At 39.0% G+C, this 18,247-nt stretch overlaps 2 protein-coding genes across 2 annotated transcripts; both read right to left on the bottom strand.

Moving 5' to 3' along the window:
• Positions 1-782: 782 nt before the first annotated feature.
• On the bottom strand, positions 783-1,610 carry LOC113466811 (the record flags this gene model as incomplete). The annotated part of the gene is made up of 2 exons (XM_026822510.1): positions 1,607-1,610; positions 783-1,444 (listed from the first exon to the last, which is right to left on the bottom strand). Coding segments are annotated over exons 1-2 (666 nt in total), but the record flags the coding sequence as incomplete, so codon positions are not given.
• A 4,025-nt stretch (positions 1,611-5,635) lies between these two features.
• Positions 5,636-9,918, bottom strand: LOC103507711. The gene is made up of 3 exons (XM_008472212.3): positions 9,575-9,918; positions 7,997-8,706; positions 5,636-5,782 (listed from the first exon to the last, which is right to left on the bottom strand). The coding sequence occupies exons 2-3, from the start codon at positions 8,294-8,296 to the stop codon at positions 5,636-5,638; spliced, it is 447 nt and encodes a 148-aa protein (XP_008470434.1). The 5' UTR covers positions 8,297-8,706; positions 9,575-9,918.
• Positions 9,919-18,247: the final 8,329 nt, after the last annotated feature.

Below are 18,247 nucleotides of genomic sequence, written 5' to 3' on the forward strand. Positions count from 1 at the left end.
TACAAGTGCCCAATTATCAAAAAAAAAAAAAAAAAATCAATACCTATATTTTTACCTACGTAGATCCTAGCTGTTATCAAGTTTGTAATTTGGAGGCTAAATCCTCTAAACCAGACATTATGAAGAGCATTGGACCAATTTATGGTAACACGAAATCTTGCCACAAAAATTACAAATAAAACAAAATGGGTAAGAAAAAAATCTAGGTAGGTACCTAGCTGTTTTGATAAATTCATGTAGGTAGGTGACTATTCTGTTCAGACTGCGGGAATGAAGGGTCTTTTCAGTCCTATGCTGGCAGTATAAACAAGGTCCATTCTAAGATTCTAAATTCCATACAAGTGTGTCCAAACATAGTCGACCAGCCGTCAATCGACGAAGAGAAATTATGTTATCGAGGCAGTGTGGACGGTTAGTCAACATCGATCGACCATGTGTGGACACGCCGCGCCGTAAGATTTTCTATGTAGGTAGATTAGAAATCATTATAAAAATGCGTGATACACAAAATCCAATCACAAATTTTCCAATCTGATTCCTCTCGAATTCGCCACTGGTTTTCATTTTGACGAAACAAAAATGTCATGATGTAATCAGAAATCAGTACCTACGCAGCAAGTTGTCCAGAAAACATCAAAAACCTGATGATAAACAGAGAACACGGAACAAGATGAAAATAAATAAATTACAAACGGAAAAAACTTGTCAAATTTAAAAATGAAAAAAAAAAAAAAAAAAAAAAAAAAAAAAAAATTTTTATTAAGCAGAACTCAAAAACGAACAATCTTCTTTCTTTGATTATAGTAATAGTATTGGGCCAGTTCATAATCATATTTATCCTTTCTCTTTTGTCTTGCTTTTTTGTCAGCTCTTCTAGGATTTTTCGACATTGCATAGGTTCTAGTGTTATCGTTATTTTTGTTCTTTTTTCTCAAGCGAAAGAATTTGACAGCGGGATGGACAGGTCCAGATAGTTTTTCATTTGACTCGTGCAGGAATTTCATGAATAGTCCAACTTCAGTATTGAAATGTTCAAGAGTACCATTCAGATCAAGGATACTCTTGAATTTATTATTCCAATATTGACATTTTTCATTGACTTCATTGTTAACTTTGATTGTTTTGTTAGAGTCATCAGAACCACTCTTGAAAGATTTCTTGGATTTCATTACACTACCAACAATCAACTTATTGGCAACTTCAGGATGCGCTGAAGTGATATGGACTCTGACACCATGCTTGCCTTTGAACTTCTTATGACAATGGGGACATACACCTTCAATATTGTCCGAGCCTGCGTCAGAGCTAACATCAACAACAGATGTGGCGGATTGAGTAGCATCTATGATTTGGCTTGCTTTGAAGGACTGGCAAGATCTCTGATGAATTTTAACTCCCTTGCTGCTCTTGAATACATTAGAACAGAAAGTACAATAGAGTGTCTCTGAGACCCTTCAACTACTCCTGGGCCCTAATTGTTACCACTTTCCCCGGGCCTCTATCAATTGTTCGAGTGGAAGTAATTAAAATTTTATCACAAAAACTTTTCCCTAGCAATTTCACCAGTCAAAGGCAAGGGAAGGGCAGGAGGGAATAATTTTCATACCCATGTAGTAATGATTGTGTTGAAAATTAATTACACATTGTGAGATGTGAGGAATTCGCTCGTTTTTGTGTTAGTTTTTGTTTGGTCATATTGCTAATAGCTGATCGGAGGGGCTAATATTGATAGCTTCCTTGGCATTTCTAAAGCCATCAGTGCCCCTGGTGTTGCCCCTCGGCTACTCTAGCAGAATCTTCACAGCTTACAAACTTAGTAAATAGTTATCTAGCTACTTAGATACTGAGCTACAAGCTAGGAAAATCAAGAAATTTGGGAAAAAAAATCTCCAAAAAATACCCATGCATTTTTGGGGAATTTCATTTTTATCTCGACATCACGTTCGTTCAAGATGGGTACTTGTTGTCCGCGCAAAGAAAACAAAGGAATTAGAGAATGTTTCACTGGGAAACTTTAAATTGAACTTTCCACTTTGGTTCCCAAGTTCCCATGTGTCAGATGGGGGCTGCGAAAAATCTCTAATACCTACCTATCGAAAACGATATAGGAAGGAGGTTTTTTTAGGGAGACAAAAGCGATGAAAAATGGTTGGGAAACATTTTCATAATCTTCGACAACACCTCGTCCTCATATGTAACGAACCTTACCCTCGTATATAACGAAATGTAACGAAATTAATTTTTCAAACTTCTCGTTTTACATACGAAATTTTCTTCGCCTCATGTTGTGCCTGTGACGCCATCTTGAACGAACGTGATGTCGAAAGAAAAATGAAAATTCCCCAAAAAATTATGGGTATTTTTTGGAGATTTTTGAGAAATTTCTTGATTTTCCTGTACCTAGGAAGGTAGGTAGTAAAAAAAAATGTGGATAACTAATAGGTACAAAGATGCTTAAATACATATCTATACTAATTCCTACCTGAGACAGACAGGTATATTTATTTATTTATCGTATGACGTTTTTTATTTTTAACAATGTACAATAATAAGTCAAAATTAGTGGGGGTGTAAAGGTCAGTTTGGGGTGTAAAGGTCAGTTCGCCTCCCCGTGGTGCACCCTGGATAACGCTAAATGAACTGACGACTTCCGACTGCCAGATAATCGAATTCAATCTAGATCTCCTGGCCTTATTTTTAACAATATACAATAATATTCCACTATGTCTACTAATGATTATGATGAAAATATTACCCCTTCTGAGGGCCCTCCAGTTAGAAATATTGGACCATCCTTACGTATTTGCCAATTGAATATCGAAGGCATAAGTAGAGCCAAATGCGATTATCTCTCTAATAAAATTCTAAATGTCAATAAAATTGACGTCCTTGCTCTTCAAGAAACCCATACTGAAAACGAGCAACAACTCGAATCCAGGGGATCAATCCCAGGTTATAATATGGTGGGCGCAACATACCATAAACACTATGGAATAGCAACTTATGTTAGAGATAGTATTGAAAATGTCTCACTGATAAAGATTTCTACTGATAATGACATTCATAAAGTTATAATCCAGGTTGGGCAAATCACCATCACCAATGTATACAAACCTCCACAAGTCAGATGGCCACCTGAAGTCCTGCAGCCTTACCCACATCCATCCATCTACCTCGGAGACTTTAATAGCCACCATGTCATCTGGAAATATCAACAAAACGATGACAATGGTGAAGATGTGGTGCGATGGTCAGAAGCCCATAACCATCATTTGATATTCGATGCTAAAGATCATGGCACATTTAGATCAGCTGCTTGGAGGCAAGAATACAACCCGGACTTGTCCTTTGTATCTTCAAATGAAAACAATCAGCCATTACCGACATCTCGCTCTGTAATCCCAATATTCCCTCGCAGTCAACACAGACCAATTCTCTTGGACATTGGTATATCAGTACCACTGATCACATCTTTCCCCTCTCCTCGATGGAATTTTAAGAAAGCTAATTGGAAAGAGTTTGCTGTATCTCTTGATAAAACCTTGGGGTGGATCCCACCCGAAAGCAAAAATCTCAAACGCTTCTGTGGCGCAGTGTTAAAAACAGCAAAAAAGTTCATACCACGAGGTTACAGAAAGGAATATATTCCTGGATGGGACAATGAAAGCGAATCGTTATATCAACAGTACCTTGAGTCTGAAGATCCAGAAATTGGTAGTGATTTGATACACTCACTTGATGAAGCTAGAAAATCCAAATGGACCAAAACAATTGAAGACTTGGATTTTACAAGATCTAGTAGGGAGGCATGGTCACTCTTAGCAAAACTTGGAGGCAAAAATAAAAAACAACAAAAAGAAAATCAAGTACACCCTAATCAAGTTGCCAACCACATTGTCAACACCTCAAGAGCTCCCAACGATAGACATCACACCATCCAAGTCAAGAAAGAATTTAAAACCCTAAAATCTACATGTCCAGCTTCCAGTGATTTTTCTACTCCTTTCTCTTTTGCTGAAGTTTTCACTGCTGTCAAGGAAATGAAAGCACGTAAAGCACCCGGTTTCGATGGGATCCATCCAGAATTCCTTATTCATTCTGGAGACTACACCAAAAAATGGCTGGCGAAATTCTACACCAATATCATAAACACTGGTAACATCCCAAACAGTATGAAAGAAGCCAAGATTATAGCTCTGCTGAAACCTGATAAACCATCTGAAAATCCTTCTAGTTATCGTCCGATTGCTTTGCTAAGTTGTTTATACAAGCTTTTAGAACGTCTTCTTTTCAACAGGATCAGTGATGTAATTTATGGTGTCATCCCCATAGAACAAGCAGGCTTTCGACCCGGCCGCAGTTGTGCTGACCAAGTTCTGTCCTTAACATCCCATATTGAGGCAGGATTTCAAAGGAAACTCAAGACTTCTCTCGCCCTGATTGACCTCAGCGCTGCCTACGACACTGTCTGGCGTCAGGGCTTACTCTTCAAGTTCCTCCGGGTGATTCCATGCATGAAAACACTGACTCTCCTCAATAACATGCTTGTAAACCGACCTTTCAAAGTTGTCATGGGAAATTCCATCAGTTCACAGAAGAAGTTAAGCAACGGCCTTCCACAAGGATCAGTACTTGCTCCTCTCCTGTTCAGCCTATACATTGCTGACATTCCAAGGACAAAATCAGTTAAATTCGGTTATGCGGATGATTGGGCGCTGGCAACTAGAAGCAAAAACATTGAAGAAACAGAAAACATTCTCACAGAAGATCTAAAGACCATCGGCATATTCTTCAAAAAGTGGCGATTAAAACCAAACCCAACCAAGACAGAGGTCTCTTGCTTCCATCTTGCCAATGCACTAGCTAACACTAAGTTAAGAGTATCATTTGAAAATCATCTACTAGTGCATAACCCTAATCCCAAGTACCTGGGCGTCATTCTTGATAGGACCCTGTCTTACAAAGAACATTTGAGCAGATCAGCGAAAAAGTTAAGAACGAGAAACAACATCATTCAGAAGCTGTGTGGCTCTACATGGGGTTCATCCGCCACTGTTCTTCGTATCTCAGCGCTGGCACTTGTTTATTCTGCTGCAGAATACTGCGCTCCAGTATGGCTCAACAGCGCCCACACTGGACTAGTAGATGTCCAACTAAATTCAACCATGCGAATGATATCGGGGACAATCAAACCTACCCCCCTCCACTGGCTCCCTGTGTTGAGTCACATTGCTCCACCACAGCTGAGAAGAGAAGGAGCTCTAGTACGAGAGTATGAAAAAATAAACCAGAATCAAGATCTCCCTGTCCACAAAGATATCCCAGACCTCCAAATCAACCGACTTTCCTCCAGAAATCCACCCTTGCACAGAGGAATGCTGCTATCTGAAAACAATTTCAATATCAGTACCGAATGGGAAACTATGTGGAAAAACTCAATCTCGTCAGAATATTCAGATCTGCCATGTATTCAATCAAGACCACCCGGATTCGACCTCCCAAGAAAAACATGGACTAGACTGAATAGAATTCGATCAAACTGTGGCAGATGTGCCGATTCTTTATACAAATGGGGTATCTCCAACTCTCCAAACTGTGAATGTGGTGCTCCTAAACAAACAGTACAGCACATTATTCAAGAATGTCCAAGAACATCATATCCAGGTCCAATGAAAGATTTCCTCACTGTCACAGATCCTGCCATTTCATACATCAATAACTTACCTGTTGACTTATAAGTACATACCTGCTTGACCAAATCATGATTATTGCCGAGGAATTTCTGGAATGACAAAAGATGACGTTAAGTAAACGATATAAATGTTTCTATTTGCTATAATAGGTCAGATAGGTCTCCCATAAAATGAATAAATATGTACATAGACTACATAGTTATTAGTTTTATTCAACTCTGTTAGGTGCACTTTGGATCTATGTATTCTATCTCACCCCTTTTGCGGATCAAATGTGAGAGATTGTAGTATGTTAAATACCAACCCGACCTCGGTATTATTGGCATTACATAAATTAAAGCCATTCTTTTGTTGATCATTTTATACGGGGTGTATCCACTTATTATGGAGCCTGTTAGCTTTCAGTAGCTTGCTGCCTATTCTTTTTGTAAAATTTGCAAGTTTTGTGAAGGGGAACTCGTAATGTCCCAAACGGCCTCTTGTTCAGATGCCAAACACTGTAACGTTTGGTATCCGATTGTTACAACGGATCCTTCTCCAATGATAATTATGTCGGCATTCAACTTAACAAAGGAACTACGCGTTGATTCCTAGGGGAAGGGCCTTTGGTTATTCTTAGAGATAATGGGATGCATTTTAAGCAAAAAAGGTGATTTCAGACTTGGTAGAACCCTGTATGGATAATAAATTACATTATTTTTTTGCACAACGCCCTGTTGTTTATTGTTTTTATCATGAGATGGAGGAGTCATAATAAAAATACCGGGGCCGGAGTGAAAAATGCCTCGGGAGGATAGGAACAGTTACAGATGGGCAGTTTGCCATCAGACAAAGAACAGGAGGGGCGGGTTCGAGCCAACATTCCTAACTAAGGCCACATTCTCAACCAAGATTGGGATTTCACCCACGTTTGACAACAAATTTAATATTAAGTAATACTTGTACATTGTCCATGGTAATAATTATTACGTGTAACAGTAGTTAATCTGAAAACGATAGAAAATGCCATAGGAATTAATCTCGCCTCAGGGTTATTGTCCACTTCAGGGTTTATTGTTAACATAACCTTTGGTTCCTTTACTATCCCCTCTCAATAAAATGGACCTGATCGAACATTTATGTTCCAAATAATATAATAACATGCTGCTAATGCATTGCACAATATTTATAATAAAATATTGGTGCGCGAGTGTATTTTATACAGGGTGTTTCGTGCACTAATCCAAATATAATTTGTCCAATAACCCTATACCTGCGGCCACACATAGTCGACCCCGTCGATCAACCATCGATCGGCGCGGTCGAGTATGATTGGATACACCTTAAGAAAATCGATATTGTCCAAGTTTTTGGTTTCTGCCCATGCAGATGGGTGATCATACTGATCATGTTAATGATATTACAGTGACATTAAACCCTTATCAAACAAAAGCTCAACAGTCTTCATGTATGTAAATGTGATTTTTGGGAAGCATTACATTTTTAATCTGATCAAGCCTAATTGGCGTTTCAAATGGAGCTTTTGCCATCTCTCAGTCCAAAACTTCTAAGGCCAGTCACTCACTATCAGATAGACCTGACAGGTAGTCCCGAACAGGTCCGCTTGTCAGGTCTACCTGATACCTGATGAGCGCACACACTATCAGGTGGACCTGACAGGCGGACCTGTTCAGGCGTACCTGGTAGTGAGTGGCTGACCTAAGTTTTATGAAACAGGGCCAAGATCCTACTCGGGGCACCCGGTAACCCATAATACCTTTACCACCCTGTAGTTCGGTGGGAGTCGATATCAATCAGATCGAGAAATGATAATAGCATGATTTATTCGAATGTTTCTCTTGCTATACGAGTTTAGTCTATTGGAAATGGTGTGTCTGTTTTCCCTGTGTTATGATAAAAGCTGTTGGTCTAATGAAATGAGGGTTTGGAATTTGTGTGTGGGGGCAACAGTTTGTTGAGTATGAGAATTATGATTACCTACAGGTATAGGGAGGTGGTACGTAGTACTTTATTAACCAACGAAGGCGGTTTAAACTAAGTTTTTAATCGAGGAATTTCACTTTAAATCGAGCATTTTCCATTTATTTTATTTGTTATGTTCATTTTGCTCTCAAATGGGTACCAAATCTAATTTTCACATTATGTCCAACAAATAAAGGAAATTCGCTGATTACCTAATACTTGGTAACGTCACCCCAGCTCGGTCACTCACGGGCTTCACTTGGTTTCTTGGGGCCTACAGATGTTGGTTTAAAGTGTCTAAACCTAAACAACAAAAACCTCAACAAGTTGTAGGTACTTACGATAATTTCCTCCATGATCTCCCGCTGTCCTTCGATCTCTTTGCGGACAATAATATGTCGTCCCTCCAGGGGACAAGTGTTGAGCGAAACGCCAAGAATATTTCCATCACCATCCACCGCTTTCAGACTGAGCCCGTTAGCGATGTTTTCAAAGTTGCTATTTGCAGCGAGTGAATCGGTGGCATTGAATTTGGCTCGGAAAGCGACATTGAGCGGTTCTGACGTGTAGAAATTGTCGCGGAGGAATTGGTTCACGACTGGTTCGTCGCTTTTGGTGATTTTTTCGATTTTGTAGTCCATTCTGGGATGCTAGACCGATCTGGTTTGACGTTAGGTCCCACCTTTGTTGAAGTAGATGTTGACTGATTCTGGTGTATTGCTGGCCAGATAATATAATTTATCTCCTTTAAAACTGTGTTATCAATTTAGGCCATAAAAGTCTAACGATGACCACAAAGGAGAACTCTACACTGGTATGACGTTTCACCTTTCCTGAAGTAATTTCCGGACTGGTCACCGTCAAAGGAATTTGTTTTACCACTGGGTGGTAACTGAAATGAGACTCAATTCGGGATAATATCCCGATTATGTACCTCGTAATTAGTATGGCGCCAGTGAAGTTTTCCAATTGAATTCAGTGGGAACCGTTTGATCCGCGTTTAGTTTGGTGCACTAACACCCATCCTGTGATGAATATGGCAACAGCCGATCTGAAATGATCGAGAATACAAGGTGTTTCAGTCGGAATGTTCATATTTTGATAGTTTTGACGGGAGAAGGTTCTACCAATAATCTAAGGAGCGCTCCTTGTTTACGAATTCCCTAAAAATTCTGAAATTCCATAGTATTCAAGGAGTCTATTTCTGTACTGCACTGCATTGAAATAAAAAGCAGCCCTGATGTAATCTCCAGGCTCCAGGTCCTCAGAAACAAAAACCATGCTCTTTTGGCCAAATTTAATTGTGCATCGCATTAGGGCAGCCACTCAGGCTCTGACTGTCTGACAGACCGAGGTTTGTTAGACCGCCGAAAGGTGTGTGGCGTGAGTGACAGTCGGAGTGGCCGTATTTCATTTTAAACACCCTATAACATCAATTAAAACCCAGACCACCCGGTATATCAATTATTTCGTATACGAATTAACAGGACGTGGTGTAGGTATTATTATTATTAGGTATTATTGTCTATACTCCCATCATTCTTAATCTCTCGTGTATTTGTCTGTAGTGTGCCAACAAATTTTACCTATACAGTGTGGCGCCAATGTGTAGGAGACACCGTTCGACCTTGAACTACATAATTAGGTATAGGAATCTACCTAGTTATGAATAAATTTAATAGATAAGACAACCAAAATAAATATATGTAGGTACTATTATTAATTAGATTCATATTAGACACCCAAATTAGATAATGGCTTACCTTATTTTATAGTTGACTAGGGTTCTTGGTTCAACCAAGAACCCTAGTCAACTATAAAATAAGGTACCTAAGCCAATATGTGGGTACCTCAAACTGGCTTCTTCAATGCTTTTACACTGACAATTTTCACATACTCATTCTATTAAACTTACTTACAGGTGGACAAACACAATATCTTGAACACGTCTTCTGACACACAGGTTGAGGCATCGGTAATATCAGTTAAATCAGTTTACAACTTTACACACACTTTTTCCGACCTCACACTATCACAGAAACAAGATAAATGTAACTCAGAAACAATCAAATTTGGATATTTTAGGAAGCTACTCGTAAATTATTTAGGTACCTATCTCTAATTTACACATACACTAGTTTACTGTTACAAAAACTAGGGGAAATAAAAGAAAATATATTTAAATGATTAAATAAATTTGTATTTCCAAAACTGTTGCTCGTTCGTAACGAAAATCACGTATGCACAGCAAGCCTTAAACACAAACTAAACTCAGATCAGATAGGTCTTAACTGAAATACAATATGACCCACACCCAAATCATCAGCATATAAACAAATCTAACACAAAATATACATAAACATACATAGGTAAATAAATAAAACATATGATAAATTATATACATAAACTAGCTGAATTCCGTCGCTTCGCTCCGGAATCCCGCTAGTTCATCCCGAGGCATGGCCAAACTTGTGGAAAAGGCATGGCCGAACTTGTAGTTATCAAACTAAAAACATAAACGAAACTCAAATATTAGGCGAGCGAGGAAAAGTTTTCTATCCCGCAGTCTCTGCACTCTGTGTATTTCTTATGGAGATTTCAGCGATCAAAAATTGATCAAATTATATGATAAACACAAAGAATGTGATTATGAATAGCTGTGTGGTGTATCTTTTTGTACAAGGTCATGGAGGTAGGTACCTACTTGATAAAATTAGGTAGGTACCTACATCACTCGTTCTTTAGCGCTACTAATAGGTACTCCTCTAGTAGACCATGTTTATCGTTGAGGTAGGTACCTACCTACTTGATAAAATTAGGTAGGTACCTATGTGCCTATGTCATCACTAGTTCTTTAGCGCTAATACTCCTAGTAGACCACACCATAATCTACAACAGCAAACACCTCTTTCAACCTTGAGGGATTTCAGCCCCGGGCACACTTTATCCTACACCAGACAAGGTTCGTTCTCGGATCGGCTGAGTTTCTCCTATCCTGTCCTCCTTCTCTTTTCGATAAACACCAAGAATGTGATTATGAATAGCTGTAGATTATGCTGTATCTTTTTGTACAAGGTCATGGAGGTAGGTATACCTACTTGATAAAATTAGGTAGGTACATCACTCGTTCTTTAGTGCTACTAATATGTACTCCTCTAGTAGACCATGTTTATCGTTGAGGTAGGTACCTAACTACCTACTTTATAAAATTAGGTAGGTACCTATGTGCCTATGTCATCACTCGTTCTTTAGTGCTAATACTCCTGGTAGACCACACCATAATCTACAACAGCAAACACCTCTTTCAACCTTGAAGGATTCCAGCCCCGGGCACACTTTATCCTACACCAGACAAGGTTCGTTCTCGGATCGGCTGAGTTTCTCCTATCCTGTCCTCCTTCTCTTTTCGCTTTCGGGTCGATAAGACCTTAGCAGTTACAGTTCCCTCTATCAAACCTCTTGAAAAATGTACCTAGTATAGTTATCTATTTCGAGCTGAACGAAAGATTAAGTCGGTATGAATCAGATTTGGCTCTTATTTATTAGGACACATTGACCCCAGACATCTTATATTATAAGAACAAGATCCATTTTTTTATAAGCGCTGCAGAGCTCCACCTCGCCAAGTAAAAAATACATATATGAAAGATTTTATCATGCACATTTTTTCTTATAAAATAGCCATTTGTGAACAATAATATCTATTTTAGACAATATTTTTGTAATGAGCTAAAAATTATATCCAAGGTAGGTATTGGAACTTTTTTAAACAGTTTTTGTAATCTGCTCTATCATTCTCAAAAGCAGTCCTTCAACGGGTATGACTCCCATTCAAAAAGCAAAAGACGTCCGTCCAAAAGCCTCTGTCGACCATGAAAATATCCCACATTAAAGATCCCCTTTTGAAATGCAATGAAGACGATAAAAAACAGTAAATAAAAGAAAAAGAGATGGTGAAGTAAGGAGAGAAAAAAAGTGCATTGAAAGATTTTGAAATTACCTTTGTGAGAAAAAAAGGGTGGTTGAAGGAGGGATAGGAGGAGAAGGAGGAGAAGGAGAAGAAGGAGGAGGAGGAGGAGGAGGAGAAAGGGGGATGAGAAACCCGCATTGCATGATAACGGGATTTCTTTTTATTATTATACAATTTAAAGGCGCAATACTCGTAAATACCCCTTTTTGGAGTGTAACATGTTGGAATAAGAGGCTGCAGTAACGGGAAAAAGGAGGACTTTCAATAGCCCGAGCGGTTCTCAGAACAAAAGTTAGCTTTGGATTCTGCATCTTCTTTTTCTTCGCCTTTTCCCGTGTATATACAGACTGGGTCAGCGTTTTGCGTCCGCCTCAATCAGCCCTAAGTAGGGTGATTGTTTTGGGCTGACATTTGGTTTTGGCTACAAATTTTACTTGTGGATGGATGCCCTTTGCACTCAACTTTTGTTATTTCTTTAGAAAAGGAAATTCCCTTGCTGCTTTGCGTGAGGGTTCCGAACTAGGTACGTACCTAGTATAGTTATCTATTTCGAGCTGAACGAAAGATTAAGTCGGTATGAATCAGATTTGGCTCTTATTCATTAGGAGACATTGACCCCAGACATTTTTTTTATAAGCGCTGCAGAGCTCCACCTCGCCAAGTAAAAAATTCATATGAAAGATTTTATCATGCACATTTTTTCTTATAAAATAGCCATTTGTGAACAATAATATCTATTTTAGACAATATTTTTGTAATGAGCTAAAAATTATACCTAAGGTAGGTATTGGAACTTTTTTAAACAATTTTTGTAATCCACTCTATCAATCTCAAAAGCAGTCCTTTCAACGGGTATGACTCCCATTCAAAAATGATAGCAAAAGACGTCCGTCCAAAAGCCTCTGTCGACCATGAAAATATTCCACATTAAAGATCCCCTTTTGAAATGCAATGAAGACGATAAAAAACAGTAAATAAAAGAAAAAGAGGTGGTGAAGTAAGGAGAGAAAAAAAGTGCATTGAAAGATTTTGAAATTACCTTTGTGAGAAAAAAGGGTGGTTGAAGGAGGGATAGGAGAAGAAGGAGGAGGAGAAGGAGGAAGAGGAGGAGGAGGAGAAGAAAGGGGGATGAGAAACCCGCATTGCATGATAACGGGATTTCTTTTTATTATTATACAATTTAAAGGCGCAATAAATACCCCTTTTTGGAGTGTAACATGTTGGAATAAGAGGCTGCAGTAACGGGAAAATGGAGGACTTTCAATAGCCCGAGCGGTTCTCAGAACAAAAGTTAGCTTTGGATTCTGCATCTTCTTTTTCTTCGCCTTTTCCCGTGTATACATATACAGACTGGGTCAGCGTTTTGCGTCCGCCTCAATCAGCCCTAAGTAGAGTGATTGTTTTGGGCTGACATTTGGTTTTGGCTACAAATTTTACTTGTAGATGGATGCCCTTTGCACTCAACTTTTGTTATTTCTTTAGAAAAGGAAATTCCCTTGCTGCTTTGCGTGAGGGTTCCGAACTAGGTACCTATCCAAGCCCCACACCTCACTTCGCCTTGGCTCCTGGGTCAGTAAGGCCGAATACTGTTTACGTCTGCTGCCGAGTGATTGATACCTCTGACTCTCAACCCAGAGATTCCGGGTACGAATAAATTAAAAGATCATTGTTTTCATGTTAATTGATCTTTCATTTCTTTAGCCTCGACTCGAAGTCAGTGTTTATGTTTGAAATAACGTCACAATGTATAACATGGTCTAATGACTCTAATGGTTAGATGATTAAATTTTAAGCAAATCAGGCAATAATCCAAGATGACATAAAGACCAATCAATTTGCTTGGTATCAACTTACCAATTACGATTGTGGTCCCTCACGTACCAATATTATTGAATATCTTGACGAGCAATTTGTGAACCGCTAGCTGTTAAATCTTATTGAATTCTCATGTGTCATGTTTTATGCAGAGATGCAGTGATGTTCAAAGTAGGTAATTCAAAATTTCAGGTCCAAGTACTTACCTACTCCTTGATTTCAAGTCCATAGGTAAGTAAAGTACTTACCTACTTGTTGTCTTCAAACTTAGTCCGTAATAAGTAGGTACACATACAGTTGAAATTGATCAGAATGCTAAGGTAGGTAAGTGTAGGCATAGGTCCTATAAATTGCCTATAGTAGATTTAAGTCCTATAAACTGTTATAGGTATGTTGTTGTAGGTCCTATAAATTGCCTGAGGTAGGTTTAAGTCCTATTAGGTGCCTATATAATTTTATCATGAATTCATGAACAATATTTCATTATCATTGTCATGACTAGTATCAGCAATCAGCAGGTAGGTAACATGATTTCCATAACGCTTGTAACGTAAGAGCAGCGTGTTGCATGTACAGGCCACCAAAATACTATGAATATAATACCTCAATAATACCCTATAGTTAGTGCTTACAGGGTAATGCAAAGGTCTGACTTTGTTGCTTCAAATCATAGGCAGATGTTTTCAATACTACTAGGCTTCCAATGTTCTTTTGGTAGCGCGTGTTCCCCTGTGTATGTGGCCCGTGAAGTACCTGCCAATGCAGCATGTGTGGCCCGCATACACATGGAAGTTGGAAATCCCTGCTATAGAGGGTCTCTAAGTCTCTACCATTTCCATAGGTTTTGTTTTTCAGACGACGATGCGCGTCAAAGTCGCGCGACTACGGTTCCAATTTGTGACGGGCCTTAGTGACGTGCTAAGACCGCTGGCTAGGCTTATTGTTCATGCCGCAACAACTACAGGGTAGGTCCGATCTTTTGTCTAGCCCTGTATACATGGTCAGGACACATCCGTTAACGTTTGCAGCCTTATAATAAACTGTTGCAAGGAAACAGGATGTTATCCGAGCTTTGGCTTTTATTATTAATGAAAATAATATGGGATGGGGCGAACTCGAACCCTTCTTCATTCTCTCGTACAGGCGAACTTGGATAACTGAGAACAAAAACGACAGATTTTTAGCTAAATTCCTTTTAGGGATGAGCTATTATTTTTACTTCCCATTTTTCCCTCTCAATTCTAGGGATTTATGTTTTTATCCTCCCCTCAGTAAAAAAAGTTTTCCAAATAGGTATACCTATAGAGGCAAGGTCAGCCATTTGCTATCAGGTAGACCGGTAGACCTGACAGGTCGCCTAGGATACTTATTGTTGCTGCCATACACTATCAGGTATACCTGACAGGCACATCTGTTCAAGCGTAGGTACCTGTAAGGTCTACCTGAATGGCCGGCCCAACACGTTTTCTCGAATAACCAATTTGCTCAGCTATCCAATTCTCAATATACTTTCCAGTTCCCAATTATCCAGGTTCGCTGTGTTAAATGCTAACCTGTACGTTTTACTATGCGAATGAAATTCAATATGGCTGCGTGCTTGATACCCATGCTATTAACAGACTTTCCAAGCCTATATTATCCTATATTCGACATGTACAAGGTGTCTCCTCTTGCAGGACGTGTAGTCAAAATCAAATGTCAGCCCAAAGCAATCACCCTAGTTAGGGCTAATTGAGAGGTTGACGAAAAACGCCGACCCCGTCTGTACACGGGAAAAGGCGAAGAAAAAGAAGAAGAAGAAAAAGAAGAAGAAACCCTCAGGAACAGAATATTAAAGCATGCACGTTAAGGTCTCGGGTCTCGGGAAGGTATACTTACAATATTGACAAAGTCCTGAAAGGTGATGGCTGTGGTCTTCCTCTCCAGAGCCCTATCCAGTAGGATGTCCCTCTTGTTGGGAGTAATGGCGTTGATAAAGTCAGGAGTCTTCAGGACCTCGATGAAATCATCCCACGGGATCTCGCCAAACCCTTCCGAGTCATACTGGGACATAGAGAACAGGTTTATAGAATAGAATATACCCTGCCTATACAGCCAGAATGAGACTGAAAAGTCCCTTTACTCCCGCAGTCAAAAATACATTTGGCAATAGGGTTAATTATTCCCTTAATATCCGCCCGGGGCGGATTTTATCCTGATGGGATAATATTCGTTCTCGGAAAGGCTGGCTTTCTCCTATCCTGTCTTCCTTCTCTCTTCGATTATTCCCTTAATAAAACGTCGATTTTGTCATCCTAAAAAATTTCCAATGTATTATTTAAGGCGTTTGTCACTGTATAGGTACCTGATATCGTTTTTAGTGACAGGGTTTTAGGTTTTACTCTCCATTTCGCAACAAGCTACCCGCCTCCTCACATGAACCTCACCCAGCCTGAGACGGGCCGTCACGGGCCGGGAAAAACCAGCAGCACGTGCTTGGCCAAATTGTAGTTTTCCTTCTGATGAGCCAGCCTAGTTAGCTTACTTGGTAGTGCGTCTGCCTTGTAAGTGCTAGGCCGCGGGTTCGATTTCCGCCCGGGGCGGATTTTATCCTGATGGGATAATATTCGTTCTCGGAAAGGCTGGCTTTCTCCTATCCTGTCTTCCTTCTCTCTTCGATTTCGGAACGATAAGACCATAGCAGTTACAGTTCCCTCTATCTTTAAAAAAAAAAAATCCTTCTGATGATCTAAATATGTACAAACTAGCTGAATTCCGTCGCTTCGCTCCGGAATCCCGCTAGTTCATCCCGAGGCATGGCCAAACTTGTGGAAAAGAAAAAAAAAAAATCCTTCTGATGATCTAAATAGGTATGTACAAAGCATGTTATTTCTCATATTGCGCCTAATAAAATGGATTGAATACTCTGGTAGTTTCTCATCTTTGTAGAGCACATTGCATAGTCAAAATTTATTCAGGCACAACTTAGATCACACATTGGTCACTACTCGCATCTAGCTGCTAGCATCTACCCTCTTTTGGGAGATGGGTTTTGAATTAACTAACCTTAATCTGCTATAGACCTCTTCATTTCAACTACCTATCATCATCAAAAAATATTACCCTTTATTTTTGATCTTAAGGCCCTTTAAGGGGGGGGGGGGTTGGAAGGGTATTTAGGCCATTTAATCCCAACCCTACCCACTTAAAAAAGGAACAAAAAATACCTACAAAGTTCTTATTAGAATTTTTCCTCTCCCTTTTTTAATTATTTTTATGACCGAACTTTTTTTCTCCAACAAATCTAACTAACTTGTTCTTGTTCAAAACAATAGAAGCAACTTCTTGTTCTTTTACTGATCCAACATATTAAACACGAAACAATAATTGTCGTTTCCATTGCAGTGTTATCCATTTTCTAATTTGTGGTTGGATATTTCAATAAAGCCTTTGAAGGGGTCGTCACTTGATGTTAGTTCTTCTAAGGATTCAGAAGAAGTCAGAACACTCAGAACAAGTAGGGATTGCTCTTATTAATCCAAAACACAATACTAAACTGATTCCTTATTCTAATCCTTCAGTTGGGACTACATAGGTAATTAATTACCTAGTAAAAACAAGATGCATAGCTCATCCCTAAAAGGGAATTTTGGTAAAAAGTTCCTACTCTGGTACCTACAAATACGGATGAAAAGTCCAATATGAATCAACTATGTCTCGCACATTGCATACCTTGAGATATAACCGGGCGTTCATACAAATTTCAAGCCCGATTTGCCGGACACTCGAGCTGAGGCCATATTCTAACAAACGGAGATCTTTCAGACAGGCTTTTTTCGCCACACACGTTCCCACGCGACGGTCTGAGAGATAGACCTAGGTCTGTCAGACGGTCTGATTGGCGGGCACAAGTTACCTGCTAGGTACTTACCCATTTATTTGAAGGGAGAGAAGAGGTAGGCACGAAGCCATGCAATAGTTGGTGAAGATAGTTTAGTAAAAAAAAACTTCTTTAGAAAAGTGAGAAAAAACTACCTATCTACTACCTACCTAGTTAGGTGCTAAGTTGCAACACTGTTTTAACCTACAAGGTGTACCTACTTACAGCACTTACTAACTTTATTTTAACTTAATAACCCCTGGCGTTTAAGAACATTGTAGTCCAGTTGGTTAGCCAATTTGAAAATTATATTTTTGATAACTCCAGATAATATTTCTGCAGATCCAGTAATTTTATTGTTGTTGTTGCTGGTGAATGGTGGACCTTATGGTTAAAACAGTTCTTACATAACGCATCTTTTTATCCTGCTTTCAAAATTACTTCCACTAAGTGGGGATTTAGCGAAGCTCAAGAAGAACTTACCCAACTTTTTTTTCTGTTCTTGTACAGCCACAGATTACCTTCAAATCCTCTACTTGGAGAAAAAGTTAATTCACATGGAATCATCCTGTAATTTGAAAGAGAAAAAAAGTTTATTTTTTATTTTTAAGTGTTTAGCTATTTAAATGAGCTGATTATTTCGTGCTATAATCGAGTTCTTTTCCCTCCCCTTTTTAAGAAAGGAAAAAATTAAAAGTAAACATTTCTTTCTTTTTCTTTTTTTTCATACCTACCTGGCTTCGTCTAAGACCTAATTAGGACGCGGTAATTGCATGAGAAATATTCTCAGTCTTTTATTTTCCCCTTCTTGATCAAACTTACCAACTTACCAAGAGAATAGGTAAAAAAAAAAAAAAAAAAAAAAAAAAAAAAAAAAGAAAGGGAGCTGGTGTGAACATCACACGACTTTCTATTACATTAAACTTCTCAACTGTAAGTCGGACAGTT

This window comes from Diaphorina citri, unplaced genomic scaffold (genome assembly GCF_000475195.1).
Source record: "Diaphorina citri unplaced genomic scaffold, Diaci psyllid genome assembly version 1.1 scaffold337, whole genome shotgun sequence".
NCBI classification, from domain to species: domain Eukaryota; kingdom Metazoa; phylum Arthropoda; class Insecta; order Hemiptera; family Psyllidae; genus Diaphorina; species Diaphorina citri.

Coding starts and splice junctions, on each gene's coding strand:
- LOC103507711 (XM_008472212.3), bottom strand. CDS start 8,296: ATGGACTACAAAATCGAAAAAATCACCAAAAGCGACGAACCAGTCGTG. Junction 5,783..7,996: donor AGATCATGGAGGAAATTATC/GTAAGTACCTAC, acceptor TTGTCATTCCAG/AAATTCCTCGGCAATAATCA.